Raw genomic sequence first — 27,015 nt, forward strand, 5'->3', positions numbered from 1 at the left:
GACGTCCTAGAAACCCACAATGAAAAAGAGTCAGACAAAATAAAAAGGTGCAGATTCGGTGAATTATACTTTCAGATTGCCTGTGATGAATATTTAATGAGTTGGGATCCGGAGCGCTCTTTGGTGTTCTAAACATAAAGCATTCTGACAGTCACAGCAGTGCTTTGCAAACATTATCTCAGGAATAAAAATATGTCTCCCTCTCCCTCTCTCTCTACCTCCACCCCTCACCCATTCACACACACACACACACACACACACACACACACACTCTCCCTGTCTGTCCCTCTCTACAGTCGCCATAACCAATAGGAACGGAGCGACTCCAGCCAGAGTAAACGATGAAGACGGCAAAACAGCAGGAACCGTGGAGAAAAAGATTCCGGAAGGCGAGCTGTTGCTGCAGGTCAGTATTAAAGGTCACATGTGATGCTGATTTTCAGGTTCTATATTGTTATTTAGGATATGACTAGAAACTGTTTTCATGTTGTAGTGTCCAAAATAACCTTTATTTTTCTCACAGTGCCATTGCTGAATCTCCTCTTTTCAGCCTCTGTCTGAAACACTCTGTTTTAGAGCCCGTCTCTTTAAGCCCCGCTTTCCAAAAAGCCCAGTCTGCTCTGATTGTGGGTATCTGTGGGTTTATGCTTATCACAGGTGGAGGTAGTGCTAAATTAGGTTGGTAATGAAAGGGGCGTGGCTTCTCTCCTTATGACATCATAAGGGGAGAGAGAAATCTGACTGGGGTTTTGAGCACAGGTTTTCAGAGAGCTAGAGGTGGAGAAAAAGAGAGAGAGGGTTGTTTTTTCTCACACTATAGGAGTCTCTCAGCACACCGTGGCCCTATGTGTATGACTGTTGTATGTTTGAGGTGGTGGTCGGAGGGGCCGTTGGCGCTGAATGGCAGCCACGCTTCCGTCAGTCTGCCCCAGGGCAGCTGTGGCTACCATGGTAGTTTACCACCACCAGTATGACTGTGTGAATGAATGGAACCTGGAACCCTGTAAAGTGTCTTTGAGTGCCTTGAAAAGCGCTATATAAATCCAATCCATTATTATTATTATTATATGTATGTTGAAAAAACATGAAAAAGTGCATTTTGCGCAATTGATGACCATTATAGATGTATTTATTGTTATGTTGCTTCTCTCTCTCTCTTCCCCTCTCTCTCTCTCTCTCTCTCTCTCTCGCTCGCTCGCTGAGCAATTAATTTGACCTTCAGCAACATTTTGATTGATATATGGTTCAATATGTGCCATTGTTTGTTTGGTAACTAATGCTCTTCAGTTAGCAAACAGCCAAACCGCTGTGTTCAGAGTTGAGGGAATGTTGTTGGGTAACTGCACTGATGTAATGTGTGCGTCTGGACCGTTATTGTGTTTGACATGTTCCCAAAATCTATTTAGGCCAATGACAGAGGCTCGGAGGCTGAGGGAGCTTACCACTCAATATGTCTGCTGTACCATCATGAAAACATTGGTCTGCTTGTTTAGTCAAGAGACCAAACTGGGACCCATCTAAATATGAATATATACAAAAAAAAACTGTAATATCAATTAAAAGTAAATGTCCCCCCCCCCCCCCCTTCTTTTGATTGGTTTTATGTACTATATTTGATAATTTGAGATGTAGGCTGTAAGGTGTAATATTCCAAATTTTAACAAAAGAAAGGCCTGTATTATTTCACCTTGCGTTATGAATCTAGAATATATAAAGTTTCACTTTTTGAATTGACCATGATATTAATTTTTTTTAGATGCACCTGTAGGCCAAATGAATAGGAGTTTTACGTTCGGGACAAATTATTCATTATATGAGTGTTTTGAATATTAATCACTTTTTTTCAGCTATGGTCACATTTAAAGACATTTTGGGAAACACTTATTTTCTTTCTTGTTGATTGTTGGATGAGAAGAGCAATACTTTCACTGCCATGTCTGTCACTGTGTGTTAACTTAGCTTAGCCTAAACCTTAGCCCAAGCTAGCTGTCACTGGCTTATTTGTAACCTTTGGCTGGGTTCTAAGGTGACGAAGGACTTTACTGTAGAACGGAGCTAGGTGTTCCATCTTTATCCAGTCCTAATGCTATGCTAAGCTAAATAGGATCTCACTGTAGCTTCATATAGAGATACAGAGCTCTCTCTGTATTGCTCAGTATGGCAATGTACACACATTGGTGTCGCCCTCTGACTGGTGCAGGAGCTCAAGAAGCACCAAATGTTTCAGTTGTTGATTCTACTGCTAAGAAAAAAACCTGGACGTAGGTATAAAATCAATGTGCGATCACCGAAGGCTTACCTAATGTAAATGCATCGACAGTGTTGTTGTAATTACTTTAAATGTATCATGGGGGCAGCAGCAGAAGTTACGCAGTATAGCTTTAATCATATGGCATTTGGGTCAATTAATAATCAAATACTCATCATTTGTAAACAATTTCTTTGTAAAAATCTGTACATTCTCCTGAGATTTCAAGTCATACTTCAGCGTTTTAAGAAAAGGCAAAGCTCAGATGTCTTTTCCTGAGAAAAAAATCCCGTCTCTCCCTCTATATAGTCCACAGCTGTATGTTTGCCCTCTGTCTATGCTGTCTGTGTTAGCGGTTAGCTCGGGCTGTAGCCTGGCTGCCACATCGTTTTGGGATCTGCTGGAGTCATTGATTTTCCGGCCCAGTTCCCCCCAATGTGCCTCACACTGGCATTCCAGGAGAGAGGAGAGGAAACAGCCTGCCAGCCATACACCCCCTGACCCATTATTATGATAAGCCCACATATCAACAGCTCGCTAGTAATGAGAAACGAAAGCTCATTTGGAAGGAAAAGAAAGGGTGAGTGTTTCGCAGTGGGGGCCCTCTCTCTCTCTTCTTACTCCTCTTAATGGTGGGGGAAGAGGGGCATACGAGTAGAATTCAGGGCGGATTGCAGGGAGATAGGATATGCTCCCATTAATATTTTTTTTTTGGCGTTTTTTCAAGCTTTATTTTATAGTACATAGTTGAAATGGGGAGACAGAGAGAGAGGGGATGACCTGCAGTAAAGGTCCACTGGTCGGACTTGAACCAGCGACCACTGCAACGAAGGCCGGATCCAATATGGTACGCGCTCTATCCACTACGCCACCGAAGCGCCCGAAAAAATGGTTAATTGATTTTACCAAAAATATGTAAAAATAACAACATATATATATATCCTTCTGACCTGTAACTTTACTCTAAATTTCCCAATGATTTTGAACAATCCAGGAGAATAAATATTTGAAAAGCAATACAGCATGGCTGAGAGCCTTACTGCATTGTATTCCATTATATTGGTGTTACTGGGAACTTGAATGTTGTCTTTTCCTTTACACAAATAAAGACATACATTTATGCAGAAAAATTAACCAGAATTAAGAAAAATGTATTGTTTGATGGGCACAGTTTTCTGGGAATGGAGCCCCAAGCTTAGTGTGTCCCCAACAACCTTGAAACAAATCTTACATCCTTGTAGGAGGGAGATGGACAGCTAGCAGTTCACAGACTGATGACTTGGAGGTTTATTTCTAAAGTCTGAAGTCTGTTTCTTTGCTGTTGAGATCAGACGGTGGTGAATTATAGACGAGCTGTGGGCACATCAATTATTCAAAATCTGAAAAAGGAGGAAAAATTTCAGAATATATAAAAGGTGGAGTCAGCGATCCTGGATACCATATTGGCTCCGGCCTCTTTGCAGTGGTCGCGGGTTCAAATCCGACCCGTGGATTTGTACTGCAGGTCATCTCCCCTCTCTCTCTCCGTCTCCCCATTTCAACTCTGTACTATCAGATAAAGCTTGAAAATGCCCCAAAAAATAATCATTAAATAAATTGGTTTTCGACGATTTCACTGACTGGCGATGTAGACTTGTGTCTTTTTATTTAGTTTTAGGTCAAAGCAACATTTGGAAGCCATGGCTGCTCTTTAGCTCCTGACTGAATCAAATCATTTGCCGCTGTGAGCACACATGAGTAAATTATCCGGTTCCTTAGCGATGTAGCCTAATTTCTGGCTTCCGGATGCAACGGAGCGTTCTGCAATTTTTTCCTATATTTAAACAAATTTGGGGAGAAATTACATAAGAGGTTAAATCATGTTAAAATAACTCTAGCGAGAGTAACTGAACCACTGAGACCATCAAATCATAGAACTAGACTTAGCATCGTTGTAGTGTGTGTGTGTGTGTGTGTGTGTGTGTGTAAAGTCTCGAGTAAGTGTGGCGGATAATTGCGATGAATCATTGGCTCATCATGATGGAAGTATAACGTTGTGTTTGCGGCGTTAGTCATTCATGCACCCCACGGGCTTATTTGGGCAAACATATGTCTGTGTTTGTACGGATAATTGTGTGTGTGTGTGTGTGTGTGTGTGTGTGTGTGTGTGTGTGTGTGGACAGTTGTGTGTGTGTGTGTTTGTTTACTGATTATTACCATACCGGGCACTCGGCAGGGCGAGTGTGTGTTTGTGTAGTGAGGTGGAAATGTTGGACCAGCTGTTCCCCTTTGAAGAGAAACAAAAAGCAAATGAATTATTTTAACTGTCAAAACCTTCTAGAAAAACCCCTGAAATGATGATCTGCATTTTTTCAGGATAATTTTCAAACCATCCATAGGCCTTCCTCATGTACAACATCTTGCTCAGTCAGGTCCAGAAAAAGATTAATGACCACCACAACATTCAAATACGCAGGTTAACTGTCACAGATGACATTGTGGTGCTCCATTTTCCTGACTGAAAACTCTCTTCTTTTTTTTTTTCACAATGAGATATTTTTAAATTTCCTTTTTCATTGAATGTTTATTTACTGTATACTTGAGAGCAAAATCAACTATGCGTATACAATATACACTGCAAATACATCAAATACATAACAAGCTGACAAAGAGCCAAAACAATTTAACCATTTAGAAAGCAATGTGAAATGAAATGGGTGAAAGTACAATATAGCCTTATTAAAACAGTGTATATAATTGTGCTAAATCAACAGTAACAGAGAATTTGTGCTAACAGTCCATGTGTATTTTTTCTTGAATCCACAGGCGCTCAACGGTTTTGTCGTGGTCATCACGGCCTGTGGAACCATCTTCTACTCTTCTCACACCATACAGGACTACCTGGGCTTCCACCAGGTATTGGAGCACAACCAGTTATTTTAATTTTATATTTTTTTTTTACAATTCCCTTACCTCCAATTAACGTGTCTCAAAAGTATTCCTCAACAATAACAACACAATCAAACAAGAAATAGAGACAGCCTAAAGGTTGGGGGAACATCCTTAGTTGTACAATTATATAATATAAGGAGATTCCAACGGACTCCTGAGCATGACAAGGATCATTTAGAGCAGTGGTTCTCAAACTTTTTTTGTCATTCCCCACTTTGGAGATGGGGATATTTTATTTTTTTGACGGGACTTTCTACACTGTCCAGTTGTTAAGTATTTTAGGTATTTATTTATTTGCACACACTCAACACACTCAACAAATACATTAACACATGTAAAGATTAAAAGAGTATGTGCTGGAGAGGTCAGAAACCCGAATGGGCTTATCGAGTGACCTCACCAGGTTACATATAAACAAAAAAATATATATAAAAAAACAAAAACAAAATATATATATATATATATATAAAAAGAAAACAATTATCAAAACCAAGCAAACAAAACAAAAACAAAAAACATCTGTGACATGTGTGATTACTACCGCTGCTATGAATGACTGTTGATGCGCACAGTGCCGACTCGGACTCCGAGCCCGACTGCACACCGTCTGCAGCAGCAGCTGACGGGTTTTTTTTTTAACTATACAAGACTGAGTTGGAGGAGTTTGAAGGTAAGACAGTTGAGGTCTACAACAATTTTATATGCAGTCTATGAAGAAAAGAGCCGAATCTCCGCTATGAGCTCAAAGACGCACTACAACACCTTGTCTCATTGTGAGCCCAGCTGTATGATCTGTGTGTGTGTGTGTGTGTGTGTGTGTGTGTGTGTGTGTGTGTGTGTGTGTGTGTGTGTGTGTGTGTGTGTGTGTGATCAGCTCCTATCCTCACAAAGTGTGGAGAACAATCGCGCTTTCTTTGGTCGGGTTTTGATGAAATTGACCCCAATCACAACCTCTGTCAAAACTTTGTTTAGTTCGGGGATGAGCTGCCTTGACGCTGCGGCGCTTCCCAGTGAATGACACAGTGTGTCCATTGCGCATCTGGCGCCACACTGTTTATTAGTGATTGCGCCTGGCCCGCGCGCTGAACCGATGATTTCGGCTTCTGTTCTATCCACGTTATTATGGTTTTTATGTGTTAATTGAAGAAGGGGAATAGCAGCGGCTCTCCTCCACTCCTCCAACTCACGCTGGGAAACGGTAAAAAAAAACATATATTAAAATATTTCTAAAAACTATGAACCACGGATGTGGACACATATTCCTCCCGTTCGTTGCGCCCCACCTGTCATGTCTCTATTCCCCACCGGTGGGGCGCGCCCCACACTTTGAGAACCACTGATATAGAGGGACTATAGGCATGTAGGTCATAAGCAGGAACCGGTGCCGGCAGCACATTGGGGCCATGTGCTTTAGCTCGTGTAACTCTGTTCTTGAGGTAAGCGCCAGGTCAATAAGATAACAGAGCAGGAAAAGGAAGACTGCTGACTTGGCTTACCGTGTCTGTCACATGTCCATCATCCTGCCAACAGTCATCACATAAGACGTTAAGACATTCTTTCAAATCAGACTATTGGATAATTGTTGTTCTTGTCGAATAACAAAGTCTAGACAAGAGATAATGAGATAAAACACACACACACACACACACACACACACACACACACACACACACACACAGCTGATTTTTATTTATTTACATTTTAAGGAGCAAAGGAAGTCACAAAGTGGTGTAAATCTATACATATTATATTAAGTATGTTTTATATACATATATATGTTATCATAATAAACATCTAGAGGTTATATAAGATGGATGGATGGATGGATGGATGGATGGATGGATGGATGGATGGATGGATAGATAGATAGCGTGCAGTGTCTGGTTTGATCCGATGCTCCGCTCGCTGCATGATGCATCAGAGTCAGTGGCTGAAACAACAGCCATAGAAAAAGGCGCTTTGGTCTATTTATAGCTTTGGCCTTTTGTATTAAGCACTAGACACAGCAGTGGGGCTGCAGTGAACAAGACATCTCAGGCTGCACAGCTCCACTGAGCAACACACACACACACACACACACACACACACACACACTTACTGACTCTATATGGACAGACGGGCGCTCCTGTGTGCTCATGTTTTAAAGAAGTACACATACACTGCAGGCAAGGCTAGCCAAGGCAAGTTTATTTATATAGCACAATTCAGACATAAGGCCATTCAAAGTGCTTTACAGAGGTATACAATACAGCAGGATTAGACATTAGAAATTGCATTTAAGAGAAAGTAAAAACAAAGCAAATACATCAAGATTCAAGATGAGACATGAAACATTTAGACCGTGTGTCTAAATGAATCACTATATCGAATACATTTCCATTATCAATGTTTTCAAGGTGTATATTATTGTGCCTACATCCTGTATGTTTATGGCTGCGTTGCAACGTTGTCTCGTCATCTCTTCCCCAGACGGACGTGATGCACCAGAGTGTGTATGAGCTGGTGCACACAGAGGATCAGCAGGAGCTCAGGAGAAACCTGCACTGGGCTCTGAACCCTCCTCCGCCCACTGCAGCCGCCATATCACAGGACTCCCCACAAGGTGACCACTCACTCTCTCTCTCTCACTCTGTCTGTGTCTCTCACTCTGTCTGTGTGTGTGTGTCTCTCTCTCTCTCTCTCTCTCACTCTCTCTCTCACTCACTCACTCACTCACTCACTCACTCACTCACTCACTCACTCACTCACTCACTCACTCACTCACGCACACTCTCTCTCTCACACACATAGACTCGATATATATAACAGCTCTCTATTCAAACACCATGTAAAAAAAATAAAAATAAAAATATCATAGAATCATAATCATAATAATCATAAACATATGAATTGCAGTGTGTAGGATTTTGTGACGGAGGGGTAAAGTTTGTGTTGTGTGAGACAATACTTTTGAAGAATCATATCATCAGAATCATAGAATCTGAATAAATAGGAAAAATAATCCAGCTTTTCTAAATGGAAAACCCTGAAGTACAAACACAAAGAAACACACAGTACAACAAACCAATATGGCATTATTATATTTGCATGAATGGTTTGTCAACATGGAGTGGTTTCCGAATTTTATTTATTTAAAGGAGAAAGTGAAGTTTGCAAGAATGTGTTTGTGGGAATTGGACATAACTGCAAACCTTTTGTAGGTAAAGCAAGCAAAATTAATTTTCCAAAAAAGTCTTATGCATTCACTTTTTGCATAATTGCAAATTCCTTCAAGTCACTATATATCTGATATGAATTACCGCGTAAATACAAACTGAGTTTTTGGTGAAATCAGTTTTTGTGAATAGTTGCTGCATGACTTGGAAGCTACACAGTTCGCTTACGGTTCACCCAAACATTACTTTGAAAGTGTTGTAGTGAAACTTCTAAATATGGTGCAGTCCACTGCAGCCATAGTCTTTTTGAACACACACACACACACACACACACACACACACACACACACACACACACACATACAACACAGTATCAGACGGTTAAGTACACATAGTTAAGGCACTAAGCTGTAAAACCATCCTGAGGTCAGCCTAGGTCACATGACCTTGTAATCTTCACTGTGGCTTATACAGTCCAAGTGATCCCAGATCTGTATTTGGGTTGTAAGATGTTTATGTCTGTGTGCGTAATGTTGGTCCTGAGCTATGAGACCCACCACAGCCCTGAAAGTACTCAGGGAATTCTGCGCTGAAAACTCTAAACAGTCTTCCCTCTTTAACTACAACACATGCTGTCTCTTAGTGTGTTGAGAGAGAGATGGCTCTAGGCTGTATGACATAAGTGCTTTTTAGACATTATTCAAAAGGAGGGCAGCTGATGATGTTAGACAACAAAGAAAGTGCTACTGAAGAATAAATAGAGTTTGTTGTGATATAATGAAGGCATTTAAACACACACCAGGAATAAAGAAACACTTATTTATTAAATATGAAAAACCGTCTTCTAAAGTAATCTAAGTCACGGTACACTGTCAACTAAACCATCTTTAGCTTATAAAATATATCAGTGTGAGACTCAATGATAACTGAGTATCATTTAGATTGAAAAAAAAAAATCCTCTTTGTTCACCTATGTGTTGCAAATACATTGCGATAAAATGCTGTAGAGCTAGTTGGGATTTTAATACATAACTCTTAAGCAAAACCGACTAAACTGTATAGTTGTTGTTACTGACCTCAGCTCATATTCTGTGTACCATCAGATATGGAACCGGACAGCAGTTCAGCGGTGGTGACCTACAACCCTGAGCAGCTTCCCCCAGAGAACTCCTCCTTCCTGGAGAGGAGCTTCATGTGTCGCTTCCGCTGCCTCCTGGACAACTCCTCTGGCTTCCTGGTAGGTTACAATGTGGCAACAATGGGCGGCAGTAGCGAAGTGTGTAGGGCGGTCGTCCACTGGATTGCAGGGTCGGAGGTTCGATCCCCCGCCTACCCGCTACATGTCGAAGTGTCCCTGGGCAAAGAGACACTGAATCCCGCATTGCTCCCGGTGGTTCAGAGAGCGCCTTGCATTGGCAGTTAATGTCATCGGTATATGAGTGTGTGTGAATGTGGTAAGAAATGTAAACCGCTTTGGGGCTGAGAAAATTGTCTAAAAAAGCGCTAAATAAGTCAAGTCCATTTACCATTTACGGTACATGCGCGATCACCTAAGGCTTTACCTCATGTAGATGCGGCAACAGTGTTGTTGTAATTACTCCAACTTCCTCATGCGGGCAACAGAAACAGAAGTTACACACTATAGCTTTAAACAAAAGACAGCTATTTTAAACTTGATTCATTTTTCTCTGTCCGTACAGGCTTTAAACATCCACGGCAGACTAAAGTTCCTCCATGGGCAGAACCAGCGTCAGGAGAACGGAGGTAAAGGCCCGGCACAGCTCGCTCTGTTCGCCATCGCCACGCCGCTGCAACCTCCGTCCATCCTGGAGATCAGGACCAAGAACATGATCTTCAGAACCAAACACAAGCTGGACTTCACACCACTGGCCTGTGACGCAAAGTAATGATACAGCCATGAAACACACACATGCACACTCCATAAGGAATCTTTATTGATCTGCTGATTTTAGTAGCATGTGGTTTTAGTTGCCTGTGTATTTGTTTTCATGCAATACTTTGAAGATCATTGACTAGATAGTAATGTAAGATGTAAGATGGGTAACACAAGCTGGACTTCACACCACTGGCCTGCAACGCAAAGTAATGATACAGCCATGCAACACACACATACACACTACAGAGAGAGGCTTCATTGATTTGCTCATTTAAAGTAGCTACGAGGAACTTTGACATATTTCTGAAACAGTCTCATTTTTCCTCTGAAATTCCATGTAACAGCAAACGAGACCATCAATGAAACGAATGCTATGTTTATATAGTTTTTCTTAATGCCTTTGTCATTGGTACGATCACCCAGGTCAAACAGCTGGCTTTATAAAAACACACACACTTTTGTCCAAAGGGCCGCTAGAATTAACACACACTGAAAGTTCCTCGCAGCTACTTAAAATAGCATGTTGATTTAGTCTCCTACCTATATGTTTTCCTGCAATTATTTGAAGATCAAAGTCTAGCTATGGATGTACGATATGGATGTAAGTAAATGTTTTTTTTTCTTGCAGGGGGAAGATTGTGCTGGGCTACACAGAGGCTGAACTGCGGGTCCGAGGGTCTGGCTATCAGTTCATCCACGCTGCTGATATGTTGTACTGCGCAGAGAACCATGTCCGAAGTAAGTTCCATTGAAATGACCACGCACCACAACATTAAAGTTCATGGTTTGACTCTAGTTGGGGACCTTTGTTGCATGTTTCTCTCACTCATGTCCTGTCATCTTTCTGCTGGTGATATCAAACGAAGGCTTAACATTTCAAAATAAGTAATAAATAGAGATTAGGTCTATACTTTTGTCATTTGACCAAAGCCATAAAAGTGTTTTGACTGTAAATGATCGTGCATTAGTTAAGAAAAGTTTTAATTATTATTATCTATTTATTTTTTAAATTGAGAAATCTTTCATCATGCTGTAATTTTCACTGTAAAGAATGAAATGTGTACTCACTCATTATATTTTATAGTCTAAGAGTATGGCTTTAAGGACTGTTCTTACGTGAAAAATACCAGAGTACCATTTGCCAAAAAAATAGCCAAATTGAAGTATTTCTTGAGGATGAAACAGATGTGTCACAAGTAGCAGTGTATCAGATGTTATACTATTTTATGTTAAGACCTTGAGGGCAAAGGCATATTCCTCTATACTGCAGCTTCCCAATAAAGTTAACCTTAGTTAACTTTATTGGGTTTGAATTTTATTCTTATATTCTTTTTCCCAAAATTATTCTCCAATTTACAATTTATACTTCCAAATGTACTGTGCAAATTTCACAGTTCAAGAAATTATAATACCCCATTTCAATTGAACAAAACAACAAATTGTACATATTTTAAACACAGTCTTAAAGTGACGCAGTAGAGCTTCGAGTACGTAACAAAAACTCATCCATCCTTAATTCTATCCTGTTGCTATTTTAGATTTTAGTCCGAAAGTCAAAAAATAAAATGTGGCGGTCCGCTCTTCCAACCTGGTCATAGAGTTCACGCAGCTTTTTCAAGTAATCCCGCTTGGATTATGGAGCAGATTGAGCAAAGCTGTGAAAGCTGCCAGAGACGAGGATAGGGCCCCGCAAAGCCACTACATGAGCAAAACATCAGAGATTATTAATACAGCAACACACACAAATATAGAGGGGGTCAGAGATACGTTTATTGCCCCAACATGTCCTCACTGTCATGGGTCAGTCACTGAGTCAATACAGGGCCAGGGTGGTTTAATTGAGGCGTAATATGATCTCGTATAAATGCTCTTGATCCAAGTGAACCCCCTTGGAATCAGTTTAACCAGTTTACTGCATATTGCACAGATTGTAAATACATTTTCAATACATTTACTTTACATTTACTACACTGTTTTACCTTCTGCACTATTTAGAATCGTTTTAGTGTATATATTTTTTTATCTCATCTTATATTATTTTATTCTTTTGTACTTATTGCACCGTGGGTCAGAGATAAACATAATTTTGATCCCTCTGTATGTGTGGCACATATTGCAGAAATTGACAATAAAGTTGACCTGACTTGTCTTGAAGTGGAATGTTCCCCCTCAGAAATCTGCATATTGTTGAATATATTTGGAATAGCAATAGCTAGCCGAGGTCAGTCAGTTGGGTCGACACTTTGATCCACTTTGATCCATAAGTTAACTTTTGATATTCATGTCAAGGGGTGATTGTTATTGATTTGTTCATTCTTTCATGATACCCAGACCTTAAAGGTCACATCTAATAATATTTTTCCTGTTCAAAATTATAATTTGGATTCCAGCTTGAAACTGTTTTCATTGTGCAGTGTCCAAAAATGACTTTATATTTCTCCCAGTGCTATTGCTGAATCTCCTCTTTTCAGCCTCTGTCTGAAATGGTTTGTTTTAGAGCCTGTCTCTTTAAGCCCCGCCTTCCAAAAAGCCATGTCTGCTCTGATTGGCTAGACCCAGGTGTGCACAGGCACCGCTCGCCAGCTCAATATAATCAGCTATAGTTAGCAATAGCACAAGTTAGCAATAGCACAAGTAAAGCTTTGGACAATTGGACATCGTCATTGCTGAAATAAAGTACCTTCAGTAATTTCCAGTAAAGTTCAATCATCATAACTGTGTTTGTGTTTTATATTTGTAGTGATGAAGACGGGAGAGAGTGGTCTGACTGTGTTCAGGCTCCTCACCAAGGAGAACCTGTGGAAGTGGGTCCAGGCCAACGCCAGGCTGGTCTACAAGAACGGAAAACCAGACTACATCATCGCCACACAGAGGCCTCTTCTGTATGTGTCTAGCATTATTAATCATATTTTTAAACTGACAATTATTTTGTTAGGGATTTGTCATTAGTTCTGAAGTATTTTGTCAAAAAAAACTCAAATCTTGGCTAACTGGAAAATTTGAGCTGTTGCACAATATATCATTAGATAGGAAAATGATCTAAAGACCAAAATAATAAACTTTAAACCGTTTGTTAAACTCACAATTCTTTTTTTGATTGATTGTTAGATCTGTAAAATGTAAAAAAAAAAAAAAAAAAAAAAAAACAGGAAAACTGCCCAGAGAATATGATAGATTGATTTAATTTAACGTCTTATTTTGTACAACCAACAGTCTAAAAGACCCAAAATATCAAATGTATTATAATGTAAGACCAAGAAAAGCTAGCATATTTGATCCTTTGTATTGTTATTACCATGATGTCATCTCCTGACAATAATCATGTGTTCTTCTTTTTATAGGGATGAAGAGGGTGGCGAACACTTACGTAAGCGTTCCATGCATCTGCCTTTCACCTACGCTACTGGTGAGGCGCTGCTCTACCAGTCCAACCATCCCATAGCAGGATTTAAAGACGGGACCCAGGAGAAAAATGGCTGCAAATCCAAGAAAAGTCGAACGGAGCGGCTAGTGCGGGAAGGCCTGGACCCTGGATCTCTACTTGGGGCGCTCATGAGTCAGGACGAATCGGTGTACGTTTGCCAACCCGCCCTGGAGCCCAAAATGTCCTTCAGCAGCTTCTTCGGAGACCAAATGGGATTCTCCGTCTCCGAATCTTCAAGCATGTCAGGAAGCTGGGACGAGCCGAGCAATGGTGTCCTAGGTCCGGGGATGACCGAACCGGGACCTAGTTTTGACCCTCTTCTGGCTACCCTTGACTCCCTCTCCCTGGAAGGACACGGGGTGGTGGATTCAGAAGAAGCCGTTTGTTCCAATGGCGAGCTTTTCGGAGCTTTGGAAGGGCTAGGGTTGAGCGCGGAGGACCTGGAGTTACTGCTTCTAGACGAGCGGATGATCAGGGTTGAAATGGACCCTGAGCGCGTGCCAACTTTGGACGATCTCTTGACGAACGATGAGATTCTTTCGTATATTTACGACTCCATCGAGGGAAAGTCGGAATCCAAGGACCACGTAGGAGGACATCAGGTAATTCCGAGTACTTCCTCGGCAACCGTCACGACGACCGTGTCACGACCCGAAATTAGCGCCACTTCGGACGCTAACGGGCAAATGCAGTTCCCTCACCATAAACTTCCCTCGGCGGGGCACACTCCAATCGTCCAGCTGTCCCAGCAGATGCAACAGCACCTCAACATGCGGTCGGTTAAGGTTCGGGCGCAGGAATGGGGCCAGCCAAGTAACAACCACATGGCCCACACCACGATAGCTAACGGGGATCTACTAGGGCAAAATCACCACGCCATCCCCAATGGACAATCGTCGTGGTCACCCCAAGACATTCTAACCAGTGCGGGGATACAAGTCACACACTATCACTCGCAACAGACTATTTTCAACGGTAAGGCTTCTTCGGGGCTGGATGGTGAGCTTCGTCATCAGCAAACGAATCATCATCAACGCTACTTTCAACAACAGCAACAACAACAGAATCAGCAGCCGCAGCCTAGGATGCAAAACCACGTCTCACAGCAGTGCCATGTCAAACAGAAGGTAGCCATCTTCAACGGAATGTGTGCCGGAATCTCCAGCACGGAGCATTCTATGGGGAAATCGCAGTGGCAGCAGGACTATGGATCTGGCAGCAACTCCTGCCTCGACAACGGCCAAAAAACTCTTCAAACAAACACCTCACTAGACGCTTGCATGGATTATAGCATGCCTGGTATTGACAATGGGGACTACACGATCACCGGGAATGGTTTGTATGGGAGGAGCGGACACACACAGCAGCAGCACAAGGCAGAGTCCACGGTAACGTCCTACCAAGGGATGAACCATAAACGGCAGCAGGAGCAGATACCGGTTCCTCTGGCCCAGGTCATCTCCAGCCTGTCCCAGTGCCCTCCTCCCAACGCGTCCCTGGAGCAGATACTAGGAGTGGGGAAAACCTGTCGTCAGCTGGACCCCTACGGCATGGTGACCGCCGACATCCCTCATGACCCCAGTCCCAATAAGGTGATGTGTGTTTTTTGTTTTTTCGAATATGTAAAAGAAAACAGAAAATATCATACAGAAAATAATGATGTTACACAACATAGAAAGCATGATTAGATAGATGAATGACAAATACTTGATAATTGTAACAACGTGTTCGAAAAAGGGGTGGAAAAAAGTTTTGTTGAGAAGTGTTTTGTTGCTGAAACACTGACCCCTGGGGGCGCCCTTAGCTCCCCCATGGGCCTCGGCCAGCAGCGGACCCGGGTTCAATTCCAGCCCGTGGTCGTTCTCTGCATGTCACTCCCCTCTCTGCCCCAAAAAACACTGACCCCTGTCTTATGGTGTCAAAAATCGTAATAAGCTTAAACAGTTTCAGATTGAAACCTAATTCTTGGGTTTTAGTAACAGTATGTGTGAAAAAGTATTAAATCCTAAACGGTTTACTTTTTGGAGTCCCTTACCTCATGTTACGTGCTAAGCTCAAACTGATTTTCATAGGATTAAGCAGCAAAATAACACATACTCTTACGTAAATAGTTCTTAAAAGAAAAAAAAATGCCAAACATTTGCTATTTATGGGTTCTTAAATCAGATAATGGTTTGCTTTTCTTGGTCTAAGAATCAATATTAGTTTTTTTCATAGGTAATTCGAAAAATCAACTGCCCGGAGTCCTTGACTGATTTTTCCAGCCTTGGGGATCAATACATTGCTATGAAAATTTGCTGTCAGACCTTGTTATTAGCATTTGTTAATGTCTGATAAATTCTGGTCACAGACATCGATATTTGACGGGCAAATAATCTGACAATGATTGCATGTCAACCAAGATGCATTTTTGTATATTTTTATAACAGGAACCGCCCAATGTACACTACCGTCAAAAAGTGTGTGGTCAAAGAAAGTTATCTTCTTCTTTTTGAGAGTATAACCGAACCCACAAAGACCGATGCTCCAGATACTCAACTAGCTCAAAGGAAGGCCAGTTGTATAGCTTCTCTTCAGCACAGAACAGTTTTCAGCTGTGCTAACATAAATGCACAAGGGTTTTCTAATCATCAATTAGCATTTCAACACTATTAGCTAACACAATGTAGGCTACCATTAGAACATTGGAGTGATGGTTGCTGGAAAGGTGCCTCTGTACACCTATGTAGGTATTCCATTAAAAATCAGCCGTTTCCGGCTAGAATAGTCATTTACCACATTAACAATGTTTAGACTGTGTATCTGATTAATTTAATTTTATCCTCTTTGAAAAAAAATTTGCTTTTCTTTAAAAAATAAGGATATTTCTAAGTGACCCCAAACTTTTAAACAGTAGTGTATCTTATAAATACAGCCTTGCTTCCATCTTTCTGTCCTCACACTACTTCCCTCTTGCCTGTTGCAGATGGAGAATGGCTGCATCCTGAACGGTACCTACCCAGTGGGCTGTTCGCTGCCCAACAGGAACGGAGCGGCGCCCCCTGCTGTTCAGATGCCCGGCCCAGACACTCTCTCAGGCCTCCCCGACCCACCGGCCACCGGCTTCTACCTCTGACAAAACTGACCCAGGAGCAGTCATAGTGGGACACTGTTTATAATGGCCCCCGGGGACACTGTTAATATTGGCCAGAAATCCACACAAACGACTGGACCAGCCTTATACATCTAGATAACACGACAGACAGACAAAAGCTGAAGAAACGTAGGCCTATATGTTTGTTTGTTTGTTTGTTTGTTTCGATTTTTTTTTAATTTTTTTTTTTAATTTTTATGACTTTTATTTTTGTGGGGCAGGGGAAGGGGATCATTGTGTTGTATTTTCAAGTCATAATATCATACGAGTCCTTTGTTTACAATAATGCAGTAAAGAGTGAGTTTTATTTTTAAGTATTACAGAGAGGTTATTAATTATGAGTTTTTTTTCAAAGCCGAGTTTTTACAAATCTGCGATCAGATACAAGTCGAACAGAACAGTTCTTAAGACACAGTTATGGATACATTTTTGTTTCAGGGGGATTTCAGTTAAAAACTACTTGATATTTGAATCTAAAAATAAATATAAAACAGAGCTGCAATTTCGTGTAGTATTTTGCCATATTATTTATGCAGTGAGAGAGCAAGATATAACACAAGGAAGTAAGTAAGTAAGTAAGTAAACTTTATTTATATAGCGCCCCTCACAGACCAGGGTCACAGAGCGCTTCACAATGGGAAGCAGATTAAAAATATACATACATTTAAAAGGCCATGTCCTAAAGCAAGATGTGGATGTAAGTGGTAGGTAAATGATTTATAACAGTTAACCAGTTAAAGATGAATACAAGCCATTCAATATTACTTAGTAGATAAAGGTACATACAATTAATCCATCATTTTGTCATCTTTCAAGCAAACAATACCAATATTTGCTGGTTCACGCTTTTCAAATGTGAGGCTATGTTGCTTTTCTTTGTCTTATATGGAAGTAAATTGATTATCTTTAGAGTTTTGGGACTATCGGTCGGACAAAATCGAAATATTTTGACACGTTTTCATAATTTTTTTGACGAAAAATCAAGAAAATAGCCACCACATTATTCAATAATGAAAAAGATTATATTATATTTACAGCCCTTCATTTTCAAGAAATGAGGGCGAAGAAATGCAGACGTACTGATGGAAAGAGAGGTTGTTGTACAGGCTGGTCCACTTCATGAATGTACAGACACATGAGCAGAACGGAGTATTAATATCAAACCAAACAAAAACACAATCAAATGCAGTTCTTTGTCATGTGACTTCATATACAGTACTGTATATACAGTATTGTTTTCTTCAGATGGAACATTTTCTTGATTTAAATTATAATTTGGTTTAATTTTAGGGGTTTTATGTTGAGAGATTTTGATTCGCTTTGTATCTGAATACACACACACACACACACACACACACACACACACAGACACACACACACACACACATACACACACACACACACACACACTGTAACCCCCCGTCAATGCAACTCCAACGTGATTACAGGATTCATGAGCTACAAGAATGTAATCTTTCAGTGTTCAGATTTTACTTGTCAACAATAAGATAAATCCATATATGTTTGGGAAAAAAGTAGAGAGTATGAAAAATGATTTGGTAGGAATATCCTGCACCTTATTTCAAGCACCCATTCAATGCAGATCTTTAGATATTTTTTTTTTTTTTTGTATTATTTTTTTTTTTTTAATTTTTACAGCTACTCATGCAAGACAGAGCCGTTGCATTTCTATTCTTATGTTGAGGTACATTTCAGGTGATGTGTTAATGTCCTCACGAGCACAAACCCCTTCTGTACAATTGTTAGTGTCATAATTTTAATTTTTTTTTAATGTCAATAATCGTGGACCTCCGGATTATTTTTTATTTATTTTTTATTTCGCTCATGGATAAAAGTAAAAAACTGGCTTCATTTTTTTCTGTATTTATTCATGTCTTACAACAAGTAAGCGTTCTTGATTGTTTTTTGAAGTTGCCCGTGTGAAGACATTCTCTCTTGTACAAAAAAAAAAGAAAATGTAATGCATAGCAACGCAGTGGTTGTACTTGCTCTCCCGAGGAAATCAGTGAAATCTATCTACAGATAATTGAGACCCAACTCCACTACAGCACAATTACTTCACAAACACAAGTAATTAAAGGAAAAGTCTGACGTCTTGGGAAAAAACATTTTTGTTGTTGCTATTGTTGTTGAAAGTAGCAAATTAACAGTATAGTTTCGTGTCCTGCATTTACATTGTTACATAAAGCTATAGTGCGTAACTTTTTCATAAGTCAGTCACATTCAAGCCATTGCCACACGAGTTAAGTCAGATTTAATGCTGCAGGTGCTAAGAGTGCTGCTAATTTTGTTATATATTGCTTTGGATCGTCTTACCCTATGATAACTCTTAACTAAATATCTTAATTTAATTGTTGATTATATTTGTTATTATTAATCTGAATCTGGCATGTCAACTAAGATATCAACAAATTCTAGTGGAGTAAAAAGTACAACATTGTGGAGTAGACATGAACATTGAAATTACAAAAATACCTCAAAATTGTACTTAAGTTACAATAGTTATTACTACAAAACTAAAAATTTCCCCAAAATGTGAGACTTTTCCTTTTATAGTTTCAATGGTAGCAAACTGTCATACATCAGGTCAATACGTCCAGGTCTACACACACATGGAGCAGTTACAGAATGACAAACACACTGAAAAACCAAATGTGAGTATTAACAAAAAAAACACTAGAGATCTCTACTGGAAAAAAGGATACAGTTCTGAATGTTTCTTGTACATAGTTTAAATGAGCGGATAAACGATGCAGACAGAAAGGAAGGGTTATTTCATCAAGGAGCAGATGCTGAAAAGAGATTTTCCGTTGTTGAAGTGGTTTGGAAAAAAATGTCATTACTTATTGGTATTAATATAATTGTTCTATATATGTTCTTCTTATGTCGAAATGTGAGACACGCGTTTGGTTACATTGTCATTCAAGGAAAATTGACCCTTCCCCTTTTTTCTTTTTACTGCGGCAGAAACAGTTTTTTTGCTATATTTAATATGATCGATGTGACTTAATATTAACAATGTGAAGATTTAAAACAAATAAAAATATGTGTGTGTATAAGGATTTTTTTTTTTTTAAAACAAGCGTTGACAAATACAGGTATGTACATAGTTTTAACGTCAAGTCAAGTCACATGTTTCAAGCACTATTTTTAAGACACATGCTTATCAAACTCCTTTTTTGTTGATTAATTTTTTTTTTTTTTTTTTTATTGTAAATAGTACTCTCGTCACACAAAACACTGGACTCTATGACAGCCTGAAAAATGGTGCCATACTACTGAGACTTGTTAAAAAAAATAGGCTTATAATAATGATGATAATAATAATGTTGTTGGAGAGTTTTAAGTCTTTTGTTTTTTAGCCACTGTAACTTTAACATGCTAACAGAAAGAGGTGTATAGATGTTGAGAGAAATTGACCCCGATGTCCCAATGACTCCTTTGTTAAAAGATGTATTTTTTTTCTGTTCTTCCTTTTTCAAAATAAAAGGATTTTCTTCAATCACGTTGAAAGACACCAACATCTTTGCGAGCGTTATAACTCAGACTCCACTCATGCGTGTCCCTCTCTCTCAGCCCTCCATCCGTATATATATATATATATATTTTTTTTTTGTATTTCACATGGACAGGCAAACAGCAGCGGGGTTTTCCCTGAGCTCCTTCGTCAGTGACTCCCTTTACTGTGGACCCCCTGACATGTGACAGGTGCTATGTGTAGCATTTTAACGTCAATAAATCATTACCACATGAACTCTGACAAGTCTGTATGATTACTGTGACGAAGATAGATAGATAGATAGATAGATAGATAGATAGATAGATAGATAGATAGATAGATAGATAGATAGATAGATAGATAGATAGATAGATAGATAGATAGATAGATAGATAGATAGATAGATAAATAGATAGATAGATATTGTATGTATCTCAAAAAGTAAAAAGCAAAACAATAATCCAAAATCAAATGTTAATTAAAAATGTTTATAATCCATTTCCGCTGATTTGATTGTACTGTCCTTTAATACTTCGAGGACATTTTCCTAATTATACTTACAGACTTTTACCTAAGGGACATTTTTAATGCAGGACTTTTTTAGGGGTTGTATTTGTACTTTAACCAAGGTAAAGGATTAAATACCACTAACCAATTGCATTATACCTTTAAATCTATGCAGCACACATATCTATTTAGAACTCTGTCTACAGCTCACAAGTGCAGAAATCCCTTGGGTTCATTCCAGATGATGAGCAAAGAGATATCCCAGTGAACAAAAATGTTATGTTTTGTCATATATCAATTTTGTGAGCAGACACATAGGCTATACCCTACTCCTCAAACAGGCTCTTTACTCTCCTTTAATGCAAACAGACATATTTATTCTCTCCTCTTCTTGCCTCCCTGTAGCATGTCATATGGCGATGGCTTGATAGTAACTGACATTCATTCAGCCTATAAATGAAAAACTTACGCACTATGACTTTAAGCAAACAGTGGGTATTATTTCTTCCTTGTAGTTGATAGAGTCAGCCCGACATCACAGACACAGCGCCTGCAGACCTCAGACTGTAATGTTTAGTGAACAGCAGAGTGCCAGAGGGACAGAGGGAGGCAGTGACAGGGTGAATAGGAGAGAACGGACCAACAGTCACAATACACTCTTCACACGGTTGCCGGGGTTTTTTTTTACACTCCAGTAACCATGGGGATGATTTGTGTCGAAATGTAATAAAAACTCACTTTCATCCATCTAACGCTGTATTTTTTTTTTGAGAATGAGGAAAACAAGCGATTTCAAGGATTTACACAGTTCAATAATTTTAGTTTGTTGAATAGTACAGAGTACATTTTGAAGTGTTAAAATAACACTAAAAGAGTTAAATTTAACACCATTTCCGGGTGTATTTGGTCCCACTCAGAATTGGAGTTAAATTAACTCTCTTCAAAGTGTTACAATTTTAGAGTTAAATTAACTCAACATAGAGTTAAAAATACACTGTATAGTGTTATTTAAAGCCTTATAGAGTACTTTCTACACCCCGTCTTTTAACTTCCGAAATTGACACCAACACTAGGAGGCATTCTACTCCAGCTGTTGTTATATTAACTCAGATAGAGTTAATGGAGTTTGACACTGCATATTTAACACTGGGGAATTTACTGTGTAGGCCTATTGAAAATATTGAGTGAAATATGGCACATTTATCCTACTAGGCCTACTTGTCATATCCACAATGTCATTTTTGTATGCAGATCTGAATGAGATAAAGAATATTTTTTAATTGTTTACAACAAAAAAGTAGGAAGCATTAAGGTAACGTATCCAACCAGGCTGCATAATCTAATTTGTTGTTTTAAAAATAACTACTCTTTTGACAGTATTAGTCAAGAGTCATAGTTCCTGCATTAAAAAAAACAAGTGTGTCAGAGCTTTCTCCCTTATGGTAAATTCTGTAGATCACTAGACAAGAATTGATCAAGGACACTCATTTTTGTAAATGTTATGAAATGTTTTTTAAATTTGAATAAATATACATTTCTTACACACCTGTAACTTATAACTCCTCAAACGGCAACAGAAACACTGAACGCTGCTGAAATCATGCATCTTCAATTACAGAGTCAATTCAGAGATGGAAAGACATTATTTTTGTTTTCTTTAAATCCTTAGCGCATATAGCTATATGTTAAGCCTGCAGTGTGTATAATTTTGGTTTTTATTTCCTAGCAGATTTTGTAGAAAGTAATTATAATATCCATAAGTACATTTAATTTAGTGCATAATAGCTGAAAAAAAAAATGTAATTATTTTTTTCCCCTTAGAAAGGGTCTCATATATGCCCATATTAAGGGTCTCACATATGCATATTTTGGACCAAGGCCTAGTGCCGCCATCTTGAAAGTGTCATAGTTGGAATGTCATCAGGTGCATTGTTTAAAATTTAGAATTGTTCTTGTCCTTGAAAGCCACTGTAGCTTCTGTTATTATTCGAAAGGGTTGGGATTCCCCAGGGAGTGTTGCATTCTAGAACTTTCTAGAACTTACTTGATGAGGTCATATTACACACTGCACCTTTAAGTTGCAATTTAGCCAGAGGCTTATTGACATCAGTCGAAAATCAAGCTACAGAGGTCAATTGCATTCATTGTTAAGGAAATATAGGGCAGATGGATGTGGATGGGGGGGCAGAAAATGTGCATATATAATCCTTCTATATATTATCATCCTATTAGCTTAGTATGTGCTACTGCAGATATATTCATTATACATACATAGATTTGACGTAAAGCAATGAGGATCTTGATCATACAGTAGATCGTTATTTGTCAAGATTAACCCAATATTATTTAATTGTTTTGAGACGAATGTCAGAGAGAGACAGTGCACATGTCACTTTTGATTTCCCAGAGTGCATTGGGGCGTATTACTGTGTTGAGGTTGGGTGGTGGTTGGATGGGCTTCTCCTTTACTACACAAACATACAAACAACATATTGGCCTATTTTACATTTAGCAAGACATACTGTAAGACTAAGGGCTAATGGAGCGCCCAAGGGGACATTGTTATCCAGTCTAATGTTCATGAGTGGAGACAGGAGATATATTTAGATAATGACTCTTCAATTAGAGTCATAGACAGAGAACGGACTGTGGCCCAAAAACAAGTGAATCATCACCAAACTACATCTGCTCCCGCGGCTACACTGGGCTTTTCATGAATGTCAAAATACAGAAAGAACTGACAAAGAACAACTGCAAAAGCCTAGTGTCTGCAGCCATGGATGTATGTATTTATATAATGGATATAGATATATGGAGTTGTATATTTGTATGGATTGTAAATATCATATGTAAAATATCAAATATCAAATATAGTAAAACAAATTGTATAGATTTGTAAAAGAGATTATAAGGAACACAGGAAGCTAATATATTATGAATTATTGAGCTGTGGAAAAGGGGTAGGATTAAATAAGTTATACTTCTTCCCTTTTCAGGCATATCAATTCAATATGTTATTTGTTTATTTTTGTTTATGCTTTTCATTTTGTTTTGTAAATTTTGATATGTCTGAAATAAATTGAATCAATCAATCAAAAAAAATAGCCGTCTTAAACAAAACTCCCCAAATTAATTACAGCAGTGCCACTTTGTCTGTGTCATCTGTCTATTTTCCTCTATGTCATTATGTTATCAGAATCAGAATCAGAATTTTTTTTATTTTTCCCAAGAAGGGCAATTTATTTCACAGTTCCAGTCTCGCAGTAAAAAATCATTTAAATAAATACTATAAAAAGTATGTTTGTACTTCTGTCATTAACTGTCTGTCTGTCTGTCTGTCTGTCTGTCTGTCTGTCTGTCTGTCTGTCTGTCTGTCTGTCTGTCTGTCTGTCTGTAAGCGTGGCTGGCTGCTTGTCCACAGTGTGGCCTACAGTGTTGTGACAAAGAATTTCCCCTTTTGGGACAATATAATCTCTAGTCTAAATGTCTTAAAGTCTGCCTAGAGAAAACCTACTCGTCTACACAGCTAATCTTAATTAAACATATGTGAGTGTGGATTGGTGATGATGCCTTTTAACCTGTGGACATCAGGCGTTTTTTTTTTTTTTTTTTCATATAGCATATATATTGTTGTAGGATTGAAAGCCAAAGGACTAACTACATTTTACTCAATCACTAGACACCATTGGTCTTTGTTGTGTATAATGGAAGGAAAATCAATGCAGAACTGTGAAACATTGGTCAGCTGGTTCCATACATACATACATATACACAACTATTACTTAGTTTGAAAGCATGGCCAGTCTATGGAGCTGCTTTTGTTGATCACAAAACAATTCACTTGCACTGCACAACCTTGTTTGTTAAAGCAATATACGCTTACAATCATTCTGTGCTCGACTTCTTCAACTTGACCCACAAGGGGGCAGTACAATCTCTCAGTAATGGTCTCTCAAGTAGTAATAAAAAATGAAAAATAAAATAAAGCTAAAAGTACAATAACTGTACATAGCTCTAAAGAGGTTTACCATAACCTTATCTGAAAAAGCAAGAACATTCCAGTGGATATGTCCCTCTCAATATTTAGGAGAGCATGTGTCCCCCTCTAAAAACATTAACTACACCTCTCTTTCCCCCAAAAAAGGTCTATTTAACAGTTCAGAGGGTCAAAACATTTAGATATCCTACTTACCTAACTTAAAATGCCCAACTATTTCTCTCACTTACATCCAAACCTTGACAACATCCCACCATTGCAGTTACTTTCTTGGAACACAGATATTAAAAAAAGGCATTTTCAACATAAATGCACACATTGGTGCATAAAATGTCACCAGAAAACAGGAAAAAAAAAAGTGGGTAAGACCACATGACCACACTTATGATGCCCCCCCCCCCCCCCCCCCCCCCCCTCTCCCCCATGTTGAAACAAAACCTACACCCATGGTTTCAAGAGAGCAAAATGAAAGAGAAGGGGAATGCAGAAAAAGAGTGGTAGTAAAAGAGTCTTTGATAATTATTTTTCAGTGATCATATTTCCCTGTGTGACTAACCTTTCCTTAAATGTCACAGAACAACTCAGTGGGCCTGCAACAAGTCCGTTATTTATTTTTGGAAAAGCCAAAACCATTAGAGCTTTAATTGGGCCCTGTGGGGCTGTTGAGTCATACTGTGACTTTGCTGTTATGTGCAATACCCTCCACTAGATGGCAGTATCACACAGTATACGGGTATAGTAGACCCTGCAGCACCTTTACATGGCTCCTATGCTGTTCACATACCGTTTTTATTTTTACTATACTAAATACTAAAGCATACTTATTGCCATACTTCAAACTACAATTGGATGTACGTAGTAAGGCATCCCGGTATTTTGGCCCTGAGTGAGTGAGTATTGGGACATCCTAAATCCTTTTCTTGTGCACTAAATAGCAGGGAAGTATGAGTGTTTGAAAGCAGCAGGGACTTTCACTGGCAGGAAAACAACAGTGGGGAAGGGTCAAAAGCCAGAGGAAGGGACGTGTTAAACATGTTTACCTCTGGACCGAGGCCAACACACAGGCTGCCTCTAACGCACTGCTACTCAAGCATAACATTCACTTACCCTGGGAGGAGACGGACTAAAATAAGTAGGTGAAAAGAGAAGAATAGTCTATGTATTGTGATGTAACACTCCCCTTAATTAACAAAATGTGATGAAATTAAAGGAAGGCATCACTTTAAAGATATAGTGTGTAACTTTTTCACATACATGAATGTTGGTTACATTCAAGCAATCGGCAAACAAATTGACACAAAGTTGATGAAGCCTATCAGCTCCAAAAAACTATTTCTGTATTTCTCAGTATGGCAGCGTTTACAAACTGGTGTCCCCCCCTGACACTGGTGCAGGAGCTCAGAAAAATTCCCAGGAAGAGCCCAAGAAATGTTTCAGTTGTTGATTCTACTGCTCAGAAAAAACCTGGACGTACAGCAGAAGGTATAAAATCCATGCGCAATTGCCGAAGGCTTTACCTCATGTAGATGTGCCGACAGTGTTGTTGTTATTACTCAGAATTCCTCATGGGGGCGACAGAAGTAACACACTATAGCTTTAACAAAATGTAAGGAGAAGATTAGAGGAAGACATCATTTTCACAAGATTTACTCCTGTCAAACCTACATTCATTCATGTTTTATCAAAAAATTACAATACATTTCTCTTACATATCAGCGCTACACTCTCCGCATGTGGTTATTCCAATGTTTTGGGGCACAACAAGCTGACAAACTCACACACTATTGTCCCATTAACATTATTTGGAGTAGGTTTTGTCTGTAGACAGATCAATAATGTAATCTCCTTTTAGCCCTTCCTTGGTCTTCACTAATCCCTTTCTTTGTCAGCTGTTTGTCGAGCCTCTTGAATCAGCTGTGTGTGTGTGTGTGTGTGTGTGTGTGTGTGTGTGTGTGTGTGTGTGTGTGTGTGTGTGTGTGTGTTTGCGTGTGTGTGTGTGTGTGTGTGTGTGCGCGTGCGTGCGCGCATGTGTGTGTGTGTGTGTGTGTGTGTGTGTGTGTGTGCGTGTGCATGTGTGATGGATGTGGCTCTAACCACTACACCACCTAGCTTTGTGCTTCTAGTTCCAGAGCTCATTCAGGGTCAACATACAATGATTGAAGATGTAAGTGAGAGACACAAACTCAAGGACACTACACTCAGG

The 27,015-nt window shown here is 39.3% G+C and overlaps 1 protein-coding gene across 1 annotated transcript in view; it reads left to right on the forward strand.

Moving 5' to 3' along the window:
• Positions 1-16,770, forward strand: part of LOC307258504 (aryl hydrocarbon receptor-like) — a gene marked incomplete at both ends in the record, with an annotated part of 39,733 nt that extends 22,963 nt beyond the window's left edge. The window contains 9 exons of the mRNA XM_080038059.1: positions 297-406; positions 5,054-5,143; positions 7,649-7,781; positions 9,438-9,571; positions 10,035-10,237; positions 10,860-10,969; positions 12,972-13,113; positions 13,573-15,247; positions 16,621-16,770. Of these exons, the coding sequence (XP_079894185.1) occupies positions 297-406; positions 5,054-5,143; positions 7,649-7,781; positions 9,438-9,571; positions 10,035-10,237; positions 10,860-10,969; positions 12,972-13,113; positions 13,573-15,247; positions 16,621-16,770 (2,747 nt within the window). The remainder of the gene's footprint in view (positions 1-296; positions 407-5,053; positions 5,144-7,648; positions 7,782-9,437; positions 9,572-10,034; positions 10,238-10,859; positions 10,970-12,971; positions 13,114-13,572; positions 15,248-16,620) is intronic.
• Positions 16,771-27,015: the final 10,245 nt, after the last annotated feature.

This window comes from Ammodytes marinus (genome assembly GCF_949987685.1).
Source record: "Ammodytes marinus genome assembly, chromosome: 12".
Classification (NCBI taxonomy): Eukaryota; Metazoa; Chordata; class Actinopteri; order Uranoscopiformes; family Ammodytidae; genus Ammodytes; species Ammodytes marinus.